Raw genomic sequence first — 24,608 nt, 5'->3', positions numbered from 1 at the left:
GCTGCCCTCACCTTGTCCTTGCTGGATCAAGTCTTCCATGAAGTAGCGTCCGTCGTCCTGCTCCATGGCTATAGCGCCTTCTGAGCACTCCGGGGAGGTGAGGAGCTATGCGGCCCGCGCTCACTCGGGGAGCCTGGAGGCGGCGGAGCTCGTGTCCCGGCCACTGAGGGGCAGGACTGCGCCCACCCAATCCGAGGAGAGCGGGAGCTCCGGGGCACACCCACCGTCCGAGGCGAGGGGCTCCGCCAGCCTCACACCTGGACCAGCCCCGGCGCCTCCTCCAGCTGCGGCCTGCCCATGGCCCCGCCCGACGCAGGGCTCCCGGGACAAGCTGGGAGACGCCGGGGCGACAAGGGCAGCCTGCACCGCCCTCAGCGGGGAGCCCCACTCCGCCCTCCGCGGGGAGCCCCACTCCGCCCTCCGCGGGGAGCCCCACTCCGCCCTCCGCGGGGAGCCCCACTCCGCCCTCCGCGGGGAGCCCCACTCCGCCCTCCGCGGGGAGCCCCACTCCGCCCCCCGCGGGGAGCCCCACTCCGCCCTCCGCGGGGAGCCCCACTCCGCCCTCCGCGGGGAGCCCCACTCCGCCCTCCGCGGGGAGCCCCACTCCGCCCTCAGCGGGGAGCCCCACTCCGCCCTCCGCGGGGAGCCCCACTCCGCCCTCCGCGGGGAGCCCTGCTCCAGCCTCAGAAGTAACTTTACTGCAGCAGACACCAGCACCTCAGCTCCTACCTGCAGCAATGCGGTTACTGCTACCTCAGCTCTTACCTGTATCCCTGCACCTACTCTTACCTGTATCCCTGCACCTACTCCTACCTCAGCTCAGCTCATACCTGCATCCCTGAACGACCTCAGGAGAGGTACAACAGCGGGGAGTCCTACACCAGCCTCAGATGTAACTTTCACTGCAGCAGACACCAGCACCTCAGCTCCTACCTGTAGCAATGCATTTACTGCTACCTCAGCACCTACCTGTATCCCCGCACTTACTCCTACCTCAGCTCCTACCTGTATCCCTGTTCTGTAATATCGCGTATGTGGTCTTGTCACTTTCTTTTCCCCGACAAAGTTCTTTTCTATCCCCTTTTTGGCTTTCTCCAAAGTATTGCATGGTCTTCAAGATACTTGACACAACACGCCAAGAGTGTTTGGAGCGTGCACCTGTGTACTGATACAGGAAGGGGTCTACAGTGACCAGACATCATTTGAGAAGTTGTCTGTCTTATATACGCCTGGTTGAAAGTTTATGGCCCAAGGACAGCGTATGGTCTTTAAGATTGAGGTCCCTCTGTGTATCTTGAAGACCGTGCAATACTTTTGAGAAAGCCAAATAGGGGATAGAAAAGAACTCTGTCGGGAAAAGAAAGTGACAAGACCACATACGCGATATTACAGAAGGATCAAATTCCACGGTGACTATAACGAAGGAACGCTCAGTGGAACATATACATAGAGTGAGGAGCCCTGAAGAAGTCCCTAAAAAGGACGAAACGCGTTGGTTACTGCAGAATGCAAATAAGAAAATAAAGATTGAAGAAACACAGATTAGTGTGATTCATCGCTGAATGAACGGACTTTCCTGTCTTTGTGTGAGCGGGCCACATATATTCATCTAATTGTCTATTGTGGAAGGTTTTTCCACGATTAGGAGAATCAAAAGGGTCTATACGCTCTCTGTTGGTCAACACACCATATGTTAATACAATTCCCAGTTTCAAATAAGTGTCGTATCATTTCCTAGATCCTTGTGTGTGAATTCTACCTGTATCCCTGCACTTACTCCTACCTTAGCTCCTACCTGTATCCCTTCACTTACTCCTGCCTGTATCCCTGCAACTACCTCAGGATAGATGCCGCAGCGGGGAGTCCTACTTCAGCCTCAGGAATTACTTTCACTACAGCGGACACCTGCACCTCAGCACCTACCTGTATCCCTGCACTTATGTGTATCTCTGCAGTTACTTCTAACTCAACTCCTGCCTGTATCACTGCATTTACCCCTACCTCAGCATCTACCTGTATCAATGCATTTACTTCTACCTAAGTACCTATCAGTATCCCTGCCCCTACCCCAGCTCCTAACCTTACCTCAGCTCCTACCTGCATCCCTGTCTCTACTTCCACAGAGGCGCCGCAGCGGAAGCACACTAGCTAAGACCTCCGCAGTGCCTACCTGCACACCTGCCCCGCCCGCAACAGAGGTGCCGAAGCGGTGATTATTACTAGGCCTGGGCAGAATTTCAATTACGCCAGAGTAATTGCTTTAGTTTTGCATTCTGCATTACTCTTTGATGTGGAATTACAGATAATTATGCAATTATTCCTGCACAGGTAATCAACAGTAATTTTGGGGCAAAAATAATTCTACAGCGACGGCATATTTAGCGAGCAGTGTGTCCTGCTGAAATTAGCGCTGTTTCTTAGCACAAAATGCATCCTCACAAACATTTCGGACACACTTGTGCTATAAAATAGTGCAAAATAGTGGTAGAAAATTGAGGGAAAATCCTACCCCAACACTACATTTAGCGAGCCTGAGCGACTGCTCACTATTCGAGTTCTGCTACATTTAGCACCATTTCTTTGCGCAAAATGCATCTTTACCTCCATTTTGGATGCAAGGGGACATTTTTGCACTCTGAAATAGAGCTAAATGCACAAAGACTCCTTTATAATTCAAGCGTAATCTCGTGGAATTCTTAGGTAAATCTGCATGATTAAACTACACAGAATTACTCAAATTATGCCCACTCCTAATTTTCTGTCAGACCCAGCAGTTACCTTCAGTACAGCACTAGCCTGTCCCTCAACTCCTACCTGTACCCCTGCAACTGCCTCAGCAGAGGTACAACAGCTAACTTTGCCTCAGTGCCTACCTGTTTTTCAGCCGCTACATCGGCAGAGGTACAAGAGCTAACTTTGCCTCAGTGCCTACCTGTTCTCCAGCCGTTACCTCAGCAGAGGTACAACAGCTAACTTTGCCTCAGTGCCTACCTGTTCTCCAGCCGCTACCTCGGCAGGGGTACAAGAGCTAACTTTGCCTCAGTGCCTACCTGTTCTTCAGCCGCTACCTCAGCAGAGGTACAACAGCTAACTTTGCCTCAGTGCCTACCTGTTCTTCAGCCGCTACCTCGGCAGAGGTACAACAGCTAACTTTGCCTCAGCACCTATTGATTTAAAACAGCTACCTCTACTTCAGGAATTACTGCGCGTCAGCACCTCCTTGAGCAGCTACCTGTCTCTGCCGCAGTTACTGCTTCCTCACCACTCACCTACCTCTACCAAAGTGGCTAGATACCTCTACCTTACCAGCTACATTCACACAAGTGCTACCTCAGCCACAAATAACTAACGTTTGCCTCTGCCCAACACTGTGTCTAGCTCACCCCATCCTCTGGTGCACACCAGTCTGTGCTGCTACTAAATGCTTTTCATCACTCCACCTCATAAGTGTGCCCTCCTCGGCATTATGCCTCCCCCCATGCCTCACAAGGGCAGGAGGGGGTGGGTTTGAGGTGGCACCAAGATTGCTCAGGGGCTTCTCGATAGCTGCTATAAAGTGGCTCAGTTTTGCTGCTGCAGATAAATACTGCTCAGGACCTTGCTTGACAGTTCGGATGAGGATCAGGGTCAAGACTGATTTCCATATGGCTGGGTCTAAACTGGGGTGGCAAAGTGAGCTAAGGAACAATGGATTAAACCAAGATCTCTCGACTGGGGGCGAGTGGTTGAAAAGTCTCAGCCCTCCCTCCATCATTTTGTTGCAATGTTCACCCTACGTGGCCAAGGGTATGCCCAGACGTGGGTCCAGTGCTCATTGTGCCACTGGATGCAATCTAGCCTGGCTGATGAGGGGTGATACCTCAAAACCGGTCCCAGGATGCTTGTTTCTATTCCAGGGAGGACCTGGCCTGGCAGTTTGGGATGGACTGTTCCCATTAGGAACAGGGTCAAGACTGACTTGAATATGTCTGGGTCCGAACTGGAACTGGGGTGGCATGGTGAACAAAAGAATGATGAATTAAACCAAGATCTGTGAGTGGTTGAAAAGTTTCAGCTCTCCGTCCATCATCATCTTGTACGTTTGCCACATATGGAGCCAGTCCTCTGAGTGAAAATGTAGACTTTTTGAGGTCATTGTTTTGGAAAATAACAATCCTATTACTAGCAATAGTTTTGCTTGTGACAGATCTACCCCCTTAACCCCTTCACTGTGGGGGCAACTCCGCTGCAGTGCTAGGGAGGAGGGGGGGCTGCGCGGCGCTCCCATTGTGACGGAACCGCTCCGTCACGAGCCTCGGGCGCGCTGTGCTTGTGACGGAGCGGTTCCGTCACGGCCCCGCCCGCTTAATAGAACGCGCCACGCAGGCGCGAAATCAACGGCCGGGCCGTGACGGAACCGCTCCTTCACCAGCAGAGCGCGACCGAGGCTGGTGACGGAGTGGTTCCGTCACCAGCATGGGAGGGGTTAAACAGTCCATGCCGAGGATCGGACTTTGCTCTTAATTCTACACACTTTGTACAAATTTGTCTTTGCAACGGTGTTAGAGGCTCTGACGTCGACACGACGCCCGCACTATATAACCCTGCCCCACCACAACAACTGCAACCAGGGTCGGATTGGTCGGATTTGTCTTTTAGGAAGGAAGGAGTTGAAGACGTGGTTGTTCTGCAATTAACTCCCCTTGGCCGTGATGGTTGTGTTGTGTTGGGTCTGACAGCGCCGGGACACTCGGTCCGAGTAGCTGAGCGCTTAATAAAACTCGTTATAACATAACATAACATAACGCGGGCACGCCGGCAATGCCCGAGTTTAAACTCTGGGCTGCTTTTTATTTAGCAGTCTGGGGGCCGATTTGGTAAATGTCTGTGTTTGTTGTTCGGATGCCGCCGGCGGCCCAGTGGGTGCCTGAGTGCCCTTTCTGGAGGCTGATGGACGTCCATTACCTCCCTTTTATCAAAGGGCAGAGGTGTCACTCCCTTTCTGTCAGTGGGCCGGCCAAATAATGTGTGCATACTGAGCGGGGGCAGGGGGCCTGAGCAAAAGGGGCCTCACTTGTTTTCGGGAGTATTTCACCAGTGTAATCTAATCCGGGCAATTTTCCCCCTCCCTTTTTTTAAAATAAAATTTCGCAGAAGCAGTATTTTGTGAAAGCCAATATGCAAATGTGGGCCACTTTTTTGTGTGTGCTGGGGCCGATTTTTAATCCCAATCCAACCCTGACTGCAACAAACGGGCTTGCTTGCTGTGTTTACCTGGTGCATGGTGGAGGATGGCATTACAACCTATCCTGGATCTGTTCATGGCCTGGCCTTCGTCAGCCTCACACATTCCCCCACCTAACCTTAACGGCTGCATCTGACAAGTGCGAGCATCCAGGAGTGCGCACTTAGGACCTGGCCCCCCGCCCCCCGCCCCTACCTCATCCAGACTTAGTGGCGGCCGGTCAGCCCTATGGGGTGACTGGCCGCCTAGTACTTCAGGAGCTTGCGGTGACGCTTTTCCGGTGGGGGCAGAGGGCGGAGACTGGGGACCTATTTAGGTTCCTGGGCAGGGACCTCAGTCTCTTCGTCCTCTGCTACACCGGACCGGTCACGGGCTCGCAGAAGCGTCCCCCAACTTCCCGCCTTTTTTAGTTTAACTCCCACCCACCCGTCCCTTTAGCTCAATAGGTTAGAGGGGCGTGTTGCGGTAGAAAGACCTTGGAACAGTAAAATTGACCGACGGAATGGACGGGAGTCCACCTTGCGTACTCCCTAGGCCAGCACTGAGGGGGGAGACGGTAAGCTCTCCGCTGTAAAATATGGCACTGGCTGGGGAGGCTAGGGCGACAGGTTACGAGCCTCCTGGGTCCCTGGGCAGCTTGGTGGTCGGAGGGCGGGCCCCTGGTGAAGGCGGACAAGGATCAGAGGTTTGGGGCCCACTCCTCATGGGCGCAGGTGGGTTGCACCTCGCGAGGATGCGAGCTGGAAGGCCCCTTAGTGCTGGAGGATCAGAATCTTGCTGAAGAAGATCTGGAGAGTCAATAATAAAATTATGTTGATAACTGTAAAAAATGAATTTGAAATGCCTTGTCATGTTTATGAAATGTCAAATATTAAACATGGCCGTTTTACACCCCACGCAAATCTCTGCCGATGATTTTAATGTGGGTCTCAGGTTATCAGGAGGGAGAGGGGAGCATGCTGGGGGATCCGGGTCCTATAGTGCCTGGACCCTAGCTAGCTAGGCGCTAAAAGGTGTCAGTCAGTCTCCTCCCCAGTCTCCAAACCCCCAGCCTCGACCCAAGGCATTTCCTCCACCAAATGCGCGCCACATGTTCCACTCAGACGGCTTAAAAAAGAAAGGGAACCTCGGAAAATGTGAAAAGAAGCCAGCGCGTGCCGCCCCCACCACCCGGACCCAAGACGGGGGAGGGCCTCAGAGGGAATGGGCGGTCCGTTTCTGGGCCGGGCCAAACCAGATTTGTACATTTGGAATATGTGCACCTGGAAAGGCTCAGACAAGCTCAAAACGATGGAGTGGAATGCCTGCAGCACGCTCACTAGTCGTTCCGATCCATCGCGTTGTGCTGTCCGTGCTGGGTTGTGCGAGTGGCACAAAACAACCCCATACCCACTGCCAAAAGTGCCGTGTGACTGCACAGAGCGCGAGCAGCGCCGAGGGCGCAGAAGCATCAAAGACCCGGACAACGCACTGGAGCGCGAGGGGGTCACTGGGCTGGACAAGGCCCTTGGGCTGAGACGCTGGAACCGAACAGGTGCAGGCTGTGGGCGGAGAGCCTGGCACTGGGACTATCAGAGCTCTGGGCTGGGGGACTGGCACGGAGGGGGTGCAGGGACTGAAGCTGGCACACGGCTGGAGCAGCTGACACACAACACAGCTGGCTGAGACCCCTGGGCTGGCAGACTGGCACCGAGGTGGGGCAACCGCTGGGCTGTGATACTGGCACATGGCTGAGAGGGCCTCCTTTTCTGCGTGGGGGTGGCCACTTCCGTTTACCCACAGACTTTGGCATGCATGCTGCACACACGTGCAGCAATGGGGCCATTGTCCGAGTGCCCACGCCAAATATAAATGTCGGAAATGTAAATGTCGGAATTTGTAAAGCGCACAGCTACCTCCACCGGAGGTGTCCCGGCGCTGTCCGTATACCGCTTAGGAACCCTTCCTGGCTTTCCTTGGAAATGTCCACTCCTGGGCACCCCCCAGGTGCAGCCAGGCATCCCAGCGCTTTTGGGGCCGTTGTGGAGACTAAGCAAGCTATTGCCCAGAGTCATAGAGTGGGACCCATGATCAGAACAGGCACTGAGGCGAGAATATCCAGTCAGGGGAATTAATGAGCCAGAGACCCGCCGAGACGGGAATCGAACCCTGGTCCCTGGCCAGAGCTCTGCATCAAGGTCTGCCTGCTCTAACCATTGAGCCACACTTCTCCATCCATCCGCCAAGCGGGCTTGATTTCGTAGACTCTCCAATCACGAAGAACTCATTTCCAACAGCGGTATCAGGCGATGTACAAAGAGGGGTTAGGAAACTAGCGCCTCAAAAAGGCCTTTTTTAGGCGCCTAAAGCCTCGTCGCCATGAGTGAGCGCTATAAAAGTGGTTCACTCCATACTTTACTGCTCGTGATCACAACAGAGCCCCATCTGCGGAGAGAGCGATTTCTGAAACACCAAGCAACGCAAGAAACACACGTGGGTCCACAATTCACAACTGGCACAGCCTGCTGTCTGCTGATAATGAGTGGCATGGCCAGTACCCACCCCTAGGGCTCCTCATATACCACAATGCCCACACAAAGCAGCTGGCAGAGCCCAGCACCCATGCTAAGCAGCTGTGCAGCCAAATGCCCACTCTTTGAAGGAGGCGGAGGTCCCCAACGCCCACCGTAAACAGCTGGCATACGTTAAAGCTCACCCCAAAAAGAGCTGGCGCAGATCAACACCCACACTAAGAAATTGGCATATATCAGTGCCGAGACAAAGGAGCCAACCTTGCCCTGCACCCACCCCAAGCAGCTGCCACACCCCAAGGTTCACCCCAAGCAGCGGGCACACGCCAAATTTCACCCACAAAAAGAACGTGCCTAAACTGGTACTTGATTTAAACCACAATTTTAACTCTATAGGGTAGAAAAACTTATTTCAGCCCGAGATGTTGCTAATCAATAGCGATTTATTCATTTAATTTACAGTGATTTTTTACAAAGATATTTTCGTTTTATATACATGTACTACACCATTATTCCTTATGCAAATACTCATTCAACTGGTCAGACATATCACACTCATTCAATATCAGACATCCATATATACACAAAAATGAAATGGAAAGGAATTTAGTGATGGGAAAAAGGAAACACAAAAGGGGGGGCGTACAAAGGCTGCTCAAAAGATAAACATTTGTGAAATACCAAACATATATATATACACACTTGGAAATTAATCGCAATCAACTTGATTGATGGAACACACTGTATATACATTAATCAAAGTATCCAAGTTATCAATTTAAGAATTTGGTAGGAGCAACACTTTGTACAGAGGCCTACGCGTTTCGAGTCCCGAGTGGTATCTAGTGGGGGGACTCTCATCAGGGCCAAAGGTAGTATCTGCAAAAAAGAGGGAAAATGTCTCTAAGTCAAGGAATACACTTGAAAAAATACGGAGCGTCTGAGAGCAACCACCATAAACTCGAACAGCTTACCCTACTGGTCTGCAAGGCCACTTGAAAGGTGTGGAGAAGTGTCTGATATAGACGCACTGGTGGTAGCTTGCAATCTTGGGGTTCACACTACAAGGCAAGTGGGTCGGGCATTAACCTTCAGTGTTCACACGAGGTGATAACCAAATGAGAGGAAGTCGTGAAATGACTAGCTCTTACCTCGCTTAATCTGAGAGTTTTCTAAAGAAAGAAAAGAATTCCCTCTTAAAACGTTCGTGTGGCACATCTACTGAGCCCGGGTGCAGCCTCCCTGCAGGTAATTAATGCCTCCTGTGATCCTGCCCTTGAGCGGACCGGATTCGAAAAAGTAGAGCATGACTCCATAAACATATTCTGTTCCTGACACCCCCTTCGTTTCTCCTAGGCCATACCCCCTTGGACACCGTCCATCCTCTTCTGACCTCGGCAGTGGCTACTAAACACGCCGCTGAGCTCTGGGGGCTCTCTCAGATTAAGCGAGGTAAGAGCTAGTCATTTCACGACTTCCTCTCATTTGGTTATCACCTCGTGTGAACACTGAAGGTTAATGCCCGACCCACTTGCCTTGTAGTGTGAACCCCAAGATTGCAAGCTACCACCAGTGCGTCTATATCAGACACTTCTCCACACCTTTCAAGTGGCCTTGCAGACCAGTAGGGTAAGCTGTTCGAGTTTATGGTGGTTGCTCTCAGACGCTCCGTATTTTCTAAAGTGTATTCCTTGACTTAGAGATATTTTCCCTCTTTTTTCCAGATACTACCTTTGGCCCTGATGAGAGTCCCCCCACTAGATACCACTCGGGACTCGAAACGCGTAGGCCTCTGTACAAAGTGTTGCTCCTACCAAATTCTTAAATTGATAACTTGGATGCTTTGATTAATGTATATACAGTGTGTTCCATCAATCAAGTTGATTGCGATTAATTTCCAAGTGTGTATATATATATGTTTGGTATTTCACAAATGTTTATCTTTTGAGCAGCCTTCGTACGCCCCCCCTTTTGTGTTTCCTTTTTCCCATCACTAAATTCCTTTCCATTTCATTTTTGTGTATATATGGATGTCTGATATTGAATGAGTGTGATATGTCTGACCAGTTGAATGAGTATTTGCATAAGGAATAATGGTGTAGTACATGTATATAAAACGAAAATATCTTTGTAAAAAATCACTGTAAATTAAATGAATAAATCGCTATTGATTAGCAACATCTCGGGCTGAAATACGTTTTTCTACCCTATAGAGTTAAAATTGTGGTTTAAATCAAGTACCAGTTTAGGCACGTTCTTTTGTTTTTGATTATAGGTGCTCAGCCTGACTGTGTAGAGCCAACTCTTTGTTGTTCATACAAAAATTTCACCCACAGCAGCTGCCTATCTCAGTGCCCATTCCAATTACCAGGAATATTTCATCACTCACCCAATGTAACTGTCATACTCCAGTGTCTGCCACAACCAGCTGTGATGCCCGTAAGCCCATCGCCAACCTTTGGCACCCACAGCTCACCACAACAGATACCTCGCATCAATGCCCACAGCAACAGTTGGCATATCCGAATGCACAGTCTCATGCGGATATATCTTCTCAGCAGTTGGCATCCTTCCCGCGTTCAACACAAGTAACTGGCGTATTCAAATACCCATTGCAGGCACAGTCCTAAGACCACCACAGCAGCTGGTACACCCACATGCCCACGAAGAGAAACTGGTACACCCACATGACCACCACAAGAAGCGGGTACACCCACATGACCACCACAGCACCATGTATACCCACATGACCAAAACAAGAAGCTGGTATATTCACATGATCACTACAGCAGCTGGTACACACATGGCCACCACGAGAGGCTGGTACACCCTCATGACTGCCACCGCAGCTGGTACACTCCCATGATCAATAAAGCAGCTGGAACACCCACTTGACCACCACGAGAAGCTGATGCACGCACATGCCCAAGACAGCAGCTGGTACACACCCATTACCACCAGGAGGAGCAGGCAAAGCCCTGCCCTGTGTTGAATCCGAGCTCCGACCTCCTGTGTGGACACATCCTTTGCATGTTGGTTAGTGATGTGTGAGACCTTTAGGACCCGGACCCCCCAGTATGTCCCCGTCCCCACCCAATCAACTTCACCCACATGTCCATCGATGACAGAGATTTGGTGGGTTTAAAAAGGCCATGTTTAATCAACATTCCACATAAACATGAGAAGGAAGTAAAATTGCATAACTAGCAAACATAATGACACTTTTATAATTGACATTTAAATTGACATTTAAATTGACATTTTAAACTTGTACCAAAGCACCAGCACAACGGGGGGGGGCAGGGGGGGGCATCCTGCACCAGGTGCAACCCACCTGCGCCCCAGAGTGGTGGGCCCCACCTCTGATCCTTGTCCGCCATTCCGGGGCCCACCCCCCGACCACCAGGCTGCCCAGGAACCCAGGAGGCTCGAAACCTGTCGCCCTAGCCTCCCCAGCCTGTGGTCACCTTTCTCCCAGCGGAGAGCTTACCGTCTCCCCCCTCAGTGCTGGCCTGGGGAGTACGCAGGGCGGACCCCCATCCATCGTGTGAGTAAATGTCAGTGTTCGCAGGTCTGTTTATTTATTTATTTATTTTATTTATTCAAAGTTTCATATAGCGCGAACAAGATCTTTACAGATATCAGAGCGCTTCACAGAGACAGGGGTAGGGGCAACAGGACTGAACAAACTGAATTGTTTACCGCAACTCCACCCTCCAACCACTAAGTACAGGGACGGGTGGGTGGGAGTTCAAAACTTAAGCTTGGGAAGGAGGGGGGAGGCGCCGATCGCAGGCGAGGCCAGCAGTCCGATGTGGGGAGAAGGGGGACAAAGAGGCCGAGGTCACTGACCCGGGCCCCTAAATAGGCACAAGTCTCCGCCCCCTCTCCCCCCCACCGGAAGTGCGTCACCCGCGACCCGGAAGGACTTTGGCGGTCGGAGGCCTCGCGGGGCGATCCGCCCGCCCAATGCCTGCTGCGGGAGGGGGCGGGAACCGGGGGAGCCGAGTCCTAGGGGCACGCTTCCTTAATGTCGCGCTGGACATAGTTAGAGCAGTTCTTCTCCCAGGGGCCCCCTGAAGGATGTCATAAAGTCCCCTGATTGTTCTACAGAAACACACTGATGTCAGTACACTTCTGACGTCATACCGAGAGACAATAACACGCCGCCCTCGTTGTGACATCACAACGTCCTGCTGCCTCGAGTAACTACCCATGACGTGTAGTCTGTTGGAAGCAAAACCTCTCACTTCCGGTGCGCCTTGCACAAGCAGCAGGTGACCTGGAAAAACAAGGCACTTGTGCAACCGCGCTCCTCCCTATGTGGCCCAGGTGTGCACGGGCCCTGCTGACAGGCGGGCGCCATTGTTCCTTCCATTTGGGGCATTCAGTGCGAGTGGCACCGCGGCCACGGGTCCTTACCCTGGAGAAGGCGTGTTAAGTGCTGTTACTACTCCAGCCCGCCTGGAGCTACAAGGAGAACAGCGCACTCCTGTTCATAACCGGTTTCGCCTCTTTGTTTCATTGAGCAGTTCTTATTCAGGAGACGGCGCCACGCGCAGCGCAGGGGGGTCGAGGGTGCACTGAGGACAAGAGACTCACAGCACCCCTCCTCGCTGCTTTCCAGTGCCACCGTGCCAGCTGCCTGTTATATATGAACCAACACCCCAGCCCCTGAGTGTCCCTAGGCACTCTCTGCCCCCTGGTGGCAGAATGCAATCATTACTTTTTATACAGAACTTGCTGCCAAGCTTTTAGCTCCAGAGCACAGTAAACAGCAAATGTCATTAACAGGCTCAATGCAACTCGAGATTATTAACCATAAAAGCATAAGAGGCCGAGTCAGCCCTGCCGGGCATAAACCTCGGAGCCAGCAGGTCACACACAGCTGCAGGTGGCGCATTGACCCATTGAGCTATCTATGTACGACACATTTTGAACATTTAGTACGCGTTAGGATGTTGCTCAACTCCATGTTCTACTTGAGGAAAGGCACTTCTTTTCACTACTCATCCTAAGCGTGACAGTTCCTTTTCCACTACCACTTTAAGCGTGACAGAGCTCCGTTTCACCTCCCCGGGCCCGCCCAAAGCGTGGCAATACTCCCTTTTAAATCCCCACCCCAAAGGTTTCACCTGTGTCCTGGGGGTGTGGTTGCTGGGCCGGCACGCGCACACCGGCAGACATCAAAGGGCCGTGCGGAAGGACACGGGCAGTGGTGCCAGGTGCACAGGAGGACCGGGCGAGGGCGCGTGCAGGCCGCGTAGCACCAGACGTGCCACAAGCGCGAGACTGTCGCATCCCACCTGGGTTCTCCTTTGCAGCAGGCACCTGTAGCCAATCAGTGCCCGCTGCCAAGGAGAACCTAGGTCTGGCCTTGGAGACAACATTAGCTGAACCAGGCTTGGAAATCATTGAACAATATAGTCAGCTGCAGGCTCTGCAATTATAGGGCTGAATCACTGGTACATCTACTACGCTGCTGCCCTGCCTTACTACAGCATCAGCGTATTCTGTTAAAAATAATGTCCTTGAGACTTGGGACCAGAAGATGCGCTGATGCAGCGGCACTACTTCGGTCAAGTATAAAGTAAAGTAAAGTAAAGTAAAGTCCACATTTGTAAAGCGCACAATCACCCGTAAGGGTCTCTAGGCGCTGGGGGCCGTCGGGAAGATTAAGCGAGCTATTGCCCAGAGTCACATGGTGCTGGGCTAACCTGCCGCCGGAGCCGGGGATCGAACCGTGGTCCCCAGATTCCAGCGTCAGTCGCCCTGGCCGCGGCGCCACACCTCTTCCACAAGTATAGAGTCTTCAGACCTGGCCAAATTTGGCAAATATATGAATATGACACGAAGGTAGGGTGACCAGAATTTTAAAGCCAAAAACCGGGACATTTCACAAAAATAGAAGGACTACAATTTTACTTCAAGCGATGAGAGCGCCCCTCATCAGAGAATTACAGAACAGGCAGTAAGAACATACATAAAATGTAATTTTTAAACGCAGTAGCTTGCATGGTAATTAAACTGATTTCTTGAAATAACTGCTAACTTTCCTTGCTTTGTAAAACATTAAAAACACCTCCCACCGTTTTCAGTCGACCCTCTCTAAAAACTGGGACATGAACTAAATTTCTTGAAATTTGATGGGACAGCTGGTTAAAAACGGGGATCGTCCTGGCAAAACGGGGACGGCTGGTCACCCTACACGAAGGGCCCTAATGGAAAACAACACAGAGGAAAAAAGTGGGGTGGCAACTGTTGAGCCCCCGGTAATAACAGAAGGAGCAGTATGGTGAATAGCCCCTCCCAGGAAAGAACTGCACGGCACTTATAAACCCCACAACGAATTAAGAATTAACTTCCCATGAAAACACAGGGAATACGGACCGTTGCTAATATTTAATTTTAAAAACAATGAATTTAAGAACAAGGTCACATTATAAACTCGGTCTGGTATTACTGACCAAATGACAGTCCTAAATTATTATACACGTTTAGATAAATGTTTTGTAATGTCTTGAGATACATATTTTATTGTAATTCTGGATAATGTACTGCAATTTTACAAAGATTTTAAGTAATTATGAAAAAATAAAAATGCATTCATTCATTCAGTCATTCATTAGCTGTCATGCCAAACTATTAAGTTTCACCCACAAATCATACATCATTTTTTATTTTGCAGTTTTGATATAGCACACACTCGACCCAAAGGTATTGGAGCGTTTTTCATGAGCACCAGTTAACGTTACACAAGGACACATTCATTTTTGGTAGGCGCGGGGAAATTAAGTGATTTGCCCAGAATCACAGGATTTTGAGCCGATGCCGAGACTCATACCTGGTTCCTCAGCGCCAAAAACAGCATTAAGTGCCTTGGCAGCCTATGGGTTTCCCCAATAAGCCATACATAATGTTCAATGCATAGTTGTATCAGCTTTAGGTCAGTGGGCTTCACCCACTGGTGTGTTCAAATGTCATTCACATTTTTGCTTTTCTCACTTAAGCATAAATCATGCGACAATGGAGAAACCTTTGCACATTGCTCAGATCCACTGAAAAGATTTATTTTCTCTTCTCGTATTTAACTTTTTATATGAACTTTAAATACTGGCTGTTTATTTTGCTGCCACTCTTTTTTTTAAAGTTTATGTCATAAAAAGTTTAAATGACATTGCAACACTGTAGCTGAATGCAATTTGAGTGCTAGTTTAGGTGGGGATTTTGCCTTGCCTCCATCATAAAATAATAACAACATTAAAATGCATGGCACAACTGAAAGGTTTGTTGTTTTAAAACACCACTCGTTAAACTGTCACGTTGAGTTATGTTTTTTAAATTATTCATCTTTTTCCAAGTATAATGTGGCCACGTGTAGGTGACATCATATTTTCTATTTCCATAGAATATGCTTGCAAAGAAATATGAAAATAAACATTGCACTAGCTTGCCAAGGCCAGGCTTGTTGGCTTTGCCAGTGTTTGTTTTACATGCTAAAGCTGTCTGGGCAAACAATTCACCAAAGTAGTTTCAGTTTAATGCAGGAATCAGTTTCTGAAAGTCGACCTACCAGTGGGCCAGAAAGCCCCATCAATGTAAAGCAAAAGGCGTGGCAGCATTTTAGTAAGTTTTGATCTGTTTCACTCAGAAATATCCTTTTGGTTTCAAATATGCAAATTATATAATGCAGAAGGTGATCGATTATGTGGAACATGCGCCAAGTCTGTACTTATGCGGAAAACGCTGTAGCCCCAGAATTGCATAAGTACAGTGGCCTTGCCTAGATGGGTAAAGTTGACTTAGATGTGTGAAGCAGCAACAGTTAATGGAAAACAAACAAACAAACAATTTAAAGTGCAACATTTTGTCCTTAAAGAGTGAGTAAGAGGGCTGACTGGTATATTCAGTGCCATCTGGGGCCCTAAGTGCCCGACTGTGACTCCCCCCGCCTCGAGGCATCACTACGCCCTCCCCTCGTGGCGCGCCTAAGCCCACAACCTGTGGGCACCAGCCTGGTACACTCAGCTGATGCCTGCTGGTTGCCAGCAAGAGCTGCAGCACTCAAGGGGAGGAACAACAACAGGACATATTTAAGCTCAAGGTAAACACAACATATCAAATAAAGAGGCAATGGAGTAAGCAGACCGAGGCCTGCCCACTTGAGCTCTGGAACAGCTCCAGGTCTGGGACTGCCTTCGACAGTTTTTGATTACGAGAGGGAGAGGTGTGGCGCCGCGGCCAGGGCGACTGATTCCGGAATCTGGGGATCACGGTTCGATCCCCGGCTCCGGCGGCAGGTTAGCCCAGCACCATGTGACTCTGGGCAATAGCTCGCTTAATCTTCCCGACGGCCCCTAGCGCCTAGAGACCCTTACGGGTGATTGTGCGCTTTACAAATGTGGATTATTATTATTAATATTATTACTTGTCAAGCTTTTGTGCACATGGAGAGCATAGTTTGAGACTGGAGAATTGAAATATTAATGCAAATCTAGGGACCAGTCGAAGATCCTTTTCATTCTCCTCTTACCTCAATGCACCACTAACAGATAGGATGTTTTTGAAAGCGTGGAGTCCATTTATTGAATTGTAAAGCTCCTCCTGTCCTGACGAAGACCCTGGAAATTACCATTAAGAGCTGAAACATTGACAACATTATACTAATGAATTTTCCATTTCTGTGTGCTCTGCACATTAAAGTTTGACTAATTTGTCCGATTAAGTGTCCCTATTTAATTGAAAACCCATCAATTGTTTTTACTACTTGATGGTCTAGTTTGCAATGTTATTGTTAGCAAACGCCTCAGCCTGTTGGGCCACATTCTACTTTTTTTAAGATAGTACACCACATTTACGCACATTCTCACTGAGTTTGCACTATTTTATGAATCACCAAGAGTTGATAACACTCAGACTGGTCAATAATAATATTTAATGTCGACCGTGCGACAAACTCGGGCTTAAGTGAATCTATCTTGACCTTGTTTGAAAGCGGGATCAAAAGCGCAACAATAGCCCCTAGTTTTTTATGGTTTTGCACATTTCTGTTGAAAGTATTACTTTCTTATACATTTGGATACCCCGGCTGCTGCTCTGTAATGGAAGCTTGAACAATTATTTTCTTGAATTGTAAAGTAAACAGAAAAGAAAAGTCTTATACGGAAACAAGTGTGTGAACTTGTATGTAATTGCTGTATGATAGTGTATGTTTAACCCCTTCGACGCTCATGACGAGCTCAGCTCGTCATGAGGTACACCTCTCGTACGCTCATGACGAGCTGAGTCGTCATGAACCCATAGGTTTCTGTTTGCGCTTAGCGCACAGCGAAAATATGCGCCGCACCGATGTGGTTAAGATGAAAGGCCAGCCTTACTGTAGCAATCGAGGCCGAAACCTGTGGTTCGTTAGCGGTTCCAGCCTCCCTATGCCAGGATCGTCTGTTAACATTGTGCTCTGCAGGGCGGGTTCCAGGCCCTCACATGTCTGGCTCTGATGTAACAGCAGTGCTCCACTGCATTGGTTCCAAGCCTACCTATGCCTTGCACTGATATGTGTGCAGTGCTCTGCAGTGCTGGTATACCTAGCACCAATGCTTAATTTGAGCCAGTGGTTTCTGGTGCTCAGCACGGGCACTTAATTGGAAAAAAACGGAGCTTGTTACAGTCTGCCACAAGATGTCGCTGTCGGGCTAATTTAGAGATGAGCACAACAACAGTTAATTATACATTCATTATAAATAAAAAATGACACCTGCCACCCAAGCAATTCTAACAGCATTGGTGGCTTGGAATAGTGATTTTGTCACACTTCTAGCCGTGTGATGGTTAGTACCTGTGTTGTTAATATAATTTGTGGCATGGCAGGGGGAATGCATGGTACAAGTTGCAGTGGCCCCCAGATGAGAGCCCTGGCAAACTGCTTATTTATTTTGTTTACTAATTAAGCTCTGCCTAGCACTGATATGGATACAGTGCTCTGCAGCGCTGGTCCTAGGCCTCCAGGTACCTAGCCCTGATGGTATGCAGTGCTCGGTAATGCGGTTTCCGGCCTCCCTTTGCAGTCATGTGTATGCCGTGCTCTGCAGCACTGTCCTGGGCCTCCCTTTGCATTGTGCATGCAGAGATCTGCACCGCTCTTTCCATGCCCTGGGGCTCTGATGTGTAAGCAGTGCTCCACTGCACTGGCTCCAGCCCTACTTATGCCAAGCACTGATATGTATACAGTACTCTTCAGCGCTGGTTCCAGGCCTCCCTTTGCACCCATTTTCAAGAAGGGCAACAGAGACAGCCCCTCTTGTTACCGCCCCATCTCCCTCCTGGACTCGGTTGGAAAGATGGCAGGGCGCATACTTCTTGACCGACTCCAGGAGTGGTCAAAAGAACATGGGGTACTTTCAGACCTACAATACGGATTTAGGGCAGGACTGAGCACAGTGGACCAAGTCCTAAACTTAACACTATTGGCCGGAAAATACGTAACAGCAAAAAAATCATGCCTACACATGGTCTATGTGGACCTCACAGCCGCGTTCGACTGTGTAGAACACTCAAAACTCTGGTCAATAATGCTGCAAATGGGGATTTAACCACCAATAGTTGACTTTCTGCGCGAACTATATACTGGAGCCACGGGAAAGGTTAGATTTGGGACAGCAGGACAATTAACTAACAGTTTTCCAATACAGAAGGGGGTCAGACATGGGTGCGTGCTGGCCCCTTTCTTATTCACGCTCTATACTAACGGTCTTGAGGCTGCGATGTTAAAGGGCGTTAAAGATCTCCCAGAAGCCGGTCGTCGGCAGATTCCAGCATTATTATACGCCGACGACGCGGTTATTCTCGCTCGTACCCCAGTCCAGCTTCAACGGGCTCTAAACAACTATTGCACCTTCATGACTAGTTTAAACCTAAAAGTCAACATAAGGAAAACTTATGTGATGCATGCCGGTACAAAGAGGAAAAAAGTGAAGAAAATCTACGTGGACAATTTACCCCTTGAAAGAACTAACACGTACCCCTATCTTGGCATCACCATTGACGAGGCGTTCAATTGGAAAGAAGCAATTAATTCCCGAAAGCTATCCTTCATAAGAACAGTTGGCGCTTTGAAAGCTTTTTCTCTTCGTCTGGGCAGAAGACCTCCGACCGAGATGATCAAGATATATAATGCAAAATGCATTAGTACAACCACTTTTGGAGCAGGAGTCTGGGGAACGACAAACGTCGAACAATTACAGAAAATTGAAAACTCCTTTTTAAAATTTTTATTGGCTGTTCCAAAAAGTACAACTACATTTGGATGTCACCTCGAACTTGGGGTGGATCATATTTCTGACATCATTAAGATCCAGCCTATCATGCTATGGCGCAGAATATGGGCAACGGACGAGTGCCAGCTTACAAGATCAATAATTCAGGACTGCATGAAATTAGAGAACATGACAAAGATAAAATGGCTGATTTATGTAAAATCTTTTTTTACAGATATTGGTTTCCCAAGATTTTTTGACGATCCATTGTCAGTAACAGACATATCAAAAAAAGAACTAAAAACACTTTGTCTGTCGCATTTATATCAACTACGAATGCTGAGTGAAATAGGAAAGCCATCAGTTCAACAATGCCTATTAATACAGCTGGTTCCAACCATCCAACCGTACTTGCGGTATGACTTATCACAATATGAAAAACTTCTTACCCGTTTCAGGTTTAACCTATATCATTATATGATTTTATTTCCCAACCAGAATGTTTGGACGCACAATATCTCAGCGTGTCCCTGTGACCTAATGTCCCGACAGTCTACAATTCACGTCCTTTTCTTTTGCAAGTTTTATACGCCATTACGCAGGAGGTGGATACTACCACTACTAAAAGCTATGAAAATTCGCAGATGTCGCCCTGCCTATCTGGCGTTGCAATTCCTGGAAAATTACTTAATGACAAAATCTGTGGCACAGTATCTAAAATTATGCATTAGGCACCGTACAAACTTATAAAACAAGACTGAGTATCCTGTCTAAAATGGATCCTATAAATCGTTTTTAAAACACTGTTTGATACAGAATGAATAAGTTTTAATATTTAATGTGCTTTTATGTACTTTTATGGTTTTTACAAATGGAAACCGAATAAAGATGATTTTGATTTGACCTCTCGTTCGCTCATGACTAGCTGAGTCGTCATGAACCCATAGGTTTCTGTTTGCGCTTAGCGCACAGCGAAAATATGCGCCGCACCGATGTGGTTAAGATGAAAGGCCAGCCTTACTGTAGCAATCGAGGCCGAAACCTGTGGTTCGTTAGCGGTTCCAGCCTCCCTATGCCAGGATCGTCTGTTAACATTGTGCTCTGCAGGGCGGGTTCCAGGCCCTCACATGTCTGGCTCTGATGTAACAGCAGTGCTCCACTGCATTGGTTCCAAGCCTACCTATGCCTTGCACTGATATGTGTGCAGTGCTCTGCAGTGCTGGTATACCTAGCACCAATGCTTAATTTGAGCCAGTGGTTTCTGGTGCTCAGCACGGGCACTTAATTGGAAAAAAACGGAGCTTGTTACAGTCTGCCACAAGATGTCGCTGTCGGGCTAATTTAGAGATGAGCACAACAACAGTTAATTATACATTCATTATAAATAAAAAATGACACCTGCCACCCAAGCAATTCTAACAGCATTGGTGGCTTGGAATAGTGATTTTGTCACACTTCTAGCCGTGTGATGGTTAGTACCTGTGTTGTTAATATAATTTGTGGCATGGCAGGGGGAATGCATGGTACAAGTTGCAGTGGCCCCCAGATGAGAGCCCTGGCAAACTGCTTATTTATTTTGTTTACTAATTAAGCTCTGCCTAGCACTGATATGGATACAGTGCTCTGCAGCGCTGGTCCTAGGCCTCCAGGTACCTAGCCCTGATGGTATGCAGTGCTCGGTAATGCGGTTTCCGGCCTCCCTTTGCAGTCATGTGTATGCCGTGCTCTGCAGCACTGTCCTGGGCCTCCCTTTGCATTGTGCATGCAGAGATCTGCACCGCTCTTTCCATGCCCTGGGGCTCTGATGTGTAAGCAGTGCTCCACTGCACTGGCTCCAGCCCTACTTATGCCAAGCACTGATATGTATACAGTACTCTTCAGCGCTGGTTCCAGGCCTCCCTTTGCACCCATTTTCAAGAAGGGCAACAGAGACAGCCCCTCTTGTTACCGCCCCATCTCCCTCCTGGACTCGGTTGGAAAGATGGCAGGGCGCATACTTCTTGACCGACTCCAGGAGTGGTCAAAAGAACATGGGGTACTTTCAGACCTACAATACGGATTTAGGGCAGGACTGAGCACAGTGGACCAAGTCCTAAACTTAACACTATTGGCCGGAAAATACGTAACAGCAAAAAAATCATGCCTACACATGGTCTATGTGGACCTCACAGCCGCGTTCGACTGTGTAGAACACTCAAAACTCTGGTCAATAATGCTGCAAATGGGGATTTAACCACCAATAGTTGACTTTCTGCGCGAACTATATACTGGAGCCACGGGAAAGGTTAGATTTGGGACAGCAGGACAATTAACTAACAGTTTTCCAATACAGAAGGGGGTCAGACATGGGTGCGTGCTGGCCCCTTTCTTATTCACGCTCTATACTAACGGTCTTGAGGCTGCGATGTTAAAGGGCGTTAAAGATCTCCCAGAAGCCGGTCGTCGGCAGATTCCAGCATTATTATACGCCGACGACGCGGTTATTCTCGCTCGTACCCCAGTCCAGCTTCAACGGGCTCTAAACAACTATTGCACCTTCATGACTAGTTTAAACCTAAAAGTCAACATAAGGAAAACTTATGTGATGCATGCCGGTACAAAGAGGAAAAAAGTGAAGAAAATCTACGTGGACAATTTACCCCTTGAAAGAACTAACACGTACCCCTATCTTGGCATCACCATTGACGAGGCGTTCAATTGGAAAGAAGCAATTAATTCCCGAAAGCTATCCTTCATAAGAACAGTTGGCGCTTTGAAAGCTTTTTCTCTTCGTCTGGGCAGAAGACCTCCGACCGAGATGATCAAGATATATAATGCAAAATGCATTAGTACAACCACTTTTGGAGCAGGAGTCTGGGGAACGACAAACGTCGAACAATTACAGAAAATTGAAAACTCCTTTTTAAAATTTTTATTGGCTGTTCCAAAAAGTACAACTACATTTGGATGTCACCTCGAACTTGGGGTGGATCATATTTCTGACATCATTAAGATCCAGCCTATCATGCTATGGCGCAGAATATGGGCAACGGACGAGTGCCAGCTTACAAGATCAATAATTCAGGACTGCATGAAATTAGAGAACATGACAAAGATAAAATGGCTGATTTATGTAAAATCTTTTTTTACAGATATTGGTTTCCCAAGATTTTTTGACGATCCATTGTCAGTAACAGACATATCAAAAAAAGAACTAAAAACACTTTGTCTGTCGCATTTATATCAACTACGAATGCTGAGTGAAATAGGAAAGCCATCAGTTCAACAATGCCTATTAATACAGCTGGTTCCAACCATCCAACCGTACTTGCGGTATGACTTATCACAATATGAAAAACTTCTTACCCGTTTCAGGTTTAACCTATATCATTATATGATTTTATTTCCCAACCAGAATGTTTGGACGCACAATATCTCAGCGTGTCCCTGTGACCTAATGTCCCGACAGTCTACAATTCACGTCCTTTTCTTTTGCAAGTTTTATACGCCATTACGCAGGAGGTGGATACTACCACTACTAAAAGCTATGAAAATTCGCAGATGTCGCCCTGCCTATCTGGCGTTGCAATTCCTGGAAAATTACTTAATGACAAAATCTGTGGCACAGTATCTAAAATTATGCATTAGGCACCGTACAAACTTATAAAACAAGACTGAGTATCCTGTCTAAAATGGATCCTATAAATCGTTTTTAAAACACTGTTTGATACAGAATGAATAAGTTTTAATATTTAATGTGCTTTTATGTACTTTTATGGTTTTTACAAATGGAAACCGAATAAAGATGATTTTGATTTGACCTCTCGTTCGCTCATGACTAGCTGAGTCGTCATGAACCCATAGGTTTCTGTTTGCGCTTAGCGCACAGCGAAAATATGCGCCGCACCGATGTGGTTAAGATGAAAGGCCAGCCTTACTGTAGCAATCGAGGCCGAAACCTGTGGTTCGTTAGCGGTTCCAGCCTCCCTATACCAGGATCGTCTGTTAACATTGTGCTCTGCAGGGCGGGTTCCAGGCCCTCACATGTCTGGCTCTGATGTAACAGCAGTGCTCCACTGCATTGGTTCCAAGCCTACCTATGCCTTGCACTGATATGTGTGCAGTGCTCTGCAGTGCTGGTATACCTAGCACCAATGCTTAATTTGAGCCAGTGGTTTCTGGTGCTCAGCACGGGCACTTAATTGGAAAAAAACGGAGCTTGTTACAGTCTGCCACAAGATGTCGCTGTCGGGCTAATTTAGAGATGAGCACAACAACAGTTAATTATACATTCATTATAAATAAAAAATGACTTACCTGCCACCCAAGCAATTCTAACAGCATTGGTGGCTTGGAATAGAGATTTTGTCACACTTCTAGCCGTGTGATGGTTAGTATCTGTGTTGTTAATATAATTTGAGGCATGGCAGGGGGAATGCATGGTACAAGTTGCAGTGGCCCCCAGATGAGAGCCCTGGCAAACTGCTTATTTATTTTGTTTACTAATTAAGCTCTGCCTAGCACTGATATGGATACAGTGCTCTGCAGCGCTGGTCCTAGGCCTCCAGGTACCTAGCCCTGATGGTATGCAGTGCTCGGTAATGCGGTTTCCGGCCTCCCTTTGCAGTCATGTGTATGCCGTGCTCTGCAGCACTGTCCTGGGCCTCCCTTTGCATTGTGCATGCAGAGATCTGCACCGCTCGTTCCATGCCCTGGGGCTCTGATGTGTAAGCAGTGCTCCACTGCACTGGCTCCAGCCCTTCTTATGCCAAGCACTGATATGTATACAGTACTCTTCAGCGCTGGTTCCAGGCCTCCCTTTGCACTGATGTGTATGCAGTGCTCTGCAGCCCTGGTTCCAGGCATGCAGATACTGAGCACAGATGTGTATGCTGTGCAGAGCTAGTTCCAGGCCTCTAGATGCTTAGTCCATATGTGTGAGCAGTGCTCTGGAGCGCTGGTTCCAGGCCTCTAGATGCTTAGCCCAGATGTGTATGCAGTGCTCTGCAGCCCTGGTTCCAGGCCTCTAGATGCTTAGCCCAGATGTGTATGCAGTGCTCTGGAGTGCTGGTTCCAGGCCTCTAGATGCTTAGCCCAGATGTGTATGCAGTGCTCTGCAGCCCTGGTTCCAGACCCCTAGACGCTTAGCCCATATGTGCGAGCAGTGCTCTGCAGCGCTGGTTCCTGGCCTCCAGACACGTAGCACAGCTGTGTATGCAATGCTCTGCAGCCCTGGTTCCAGGCCTCTAGATGCTTAGCCCAGATGTGCGAGCAGTTCTCTGGAGCGCTGGTTCCAGACCTCTAGATGCTTAGCCCAGATGTGTATGCAGTGCTCTGCAGCGCTGGTTCCAGGCCTCTAGATGCTTAGCCCGGATGTGTGAGCAGTGCTCTGCAGCGCTGGTTCCAGGCCTCTAGATGCTTAGCCCAGATGTGTATGCAGTGCTCTGCAGCCCTGGTTCCAGGCCTCTAGATGCTTAGCCCAGATGTGTATGCAGTGCTCTGCAGCGCTGGTTCCAGGCCTCTAGATGCTTAGCCCAGATGTGTGAGCAGTGCTCTGCAGTCCTGGATTCCAGGCCTCTAGATGCGTAGCCCAGATGTGTATGCAGTGCTCTAGAGCGCTGGTTCGAGGCCTCTAGATGCTTA

The 24,608-nt window shown here is 48.7% G+C and overlaps 1 protein-coding gene across 10 annotated transcripts in view; it reads right to left on the bottom strand.

The window, feature by feature from the left end:
* The window catches only part of PLEC (plectin), a 1,130,647-nt gene that overhangs the window by 405,367 nt on the left and 700,672 nt on the right, over positions 1-24,608 (bottom strand). Inside the window, exon 1 of one of the 10 annotated variants that reach the window (XM_078686571.1) lies at positions 12-61. The exons of the other annotated variants lie outside the window; for them this stretch is intronic. Within the exon in view, the coding sequence (XP_078542697.1) occupies positions 12-39 (28 nt within the window). The 5' untranslated portion in view covers positions 40-61. Of the gene's footprint in view, positions 1-11; positions 62-24,608 lie in introns of those variants that run through there. 10 annotated transcript variants of the gene reach the window in all.

This window comes from Lissotriton helveticus, chromosome 4_1 (genome assembly GCF_964261635.1).
Source record: "Lissotriton helveticus chromosome 4_1, aLisHel1.1, whole genome shotgun sequence".
NCBI classification, from domain to species: domain Eukaryota; kingdom Metazoa; phylum Chordata; class Amphibia; order Caudata; family Salamandridae; genus Lissotriton; species Lissotriton helveticus.
This window is presented reverse-complemented; position numbering and strand designations above follow the sequence as displayed.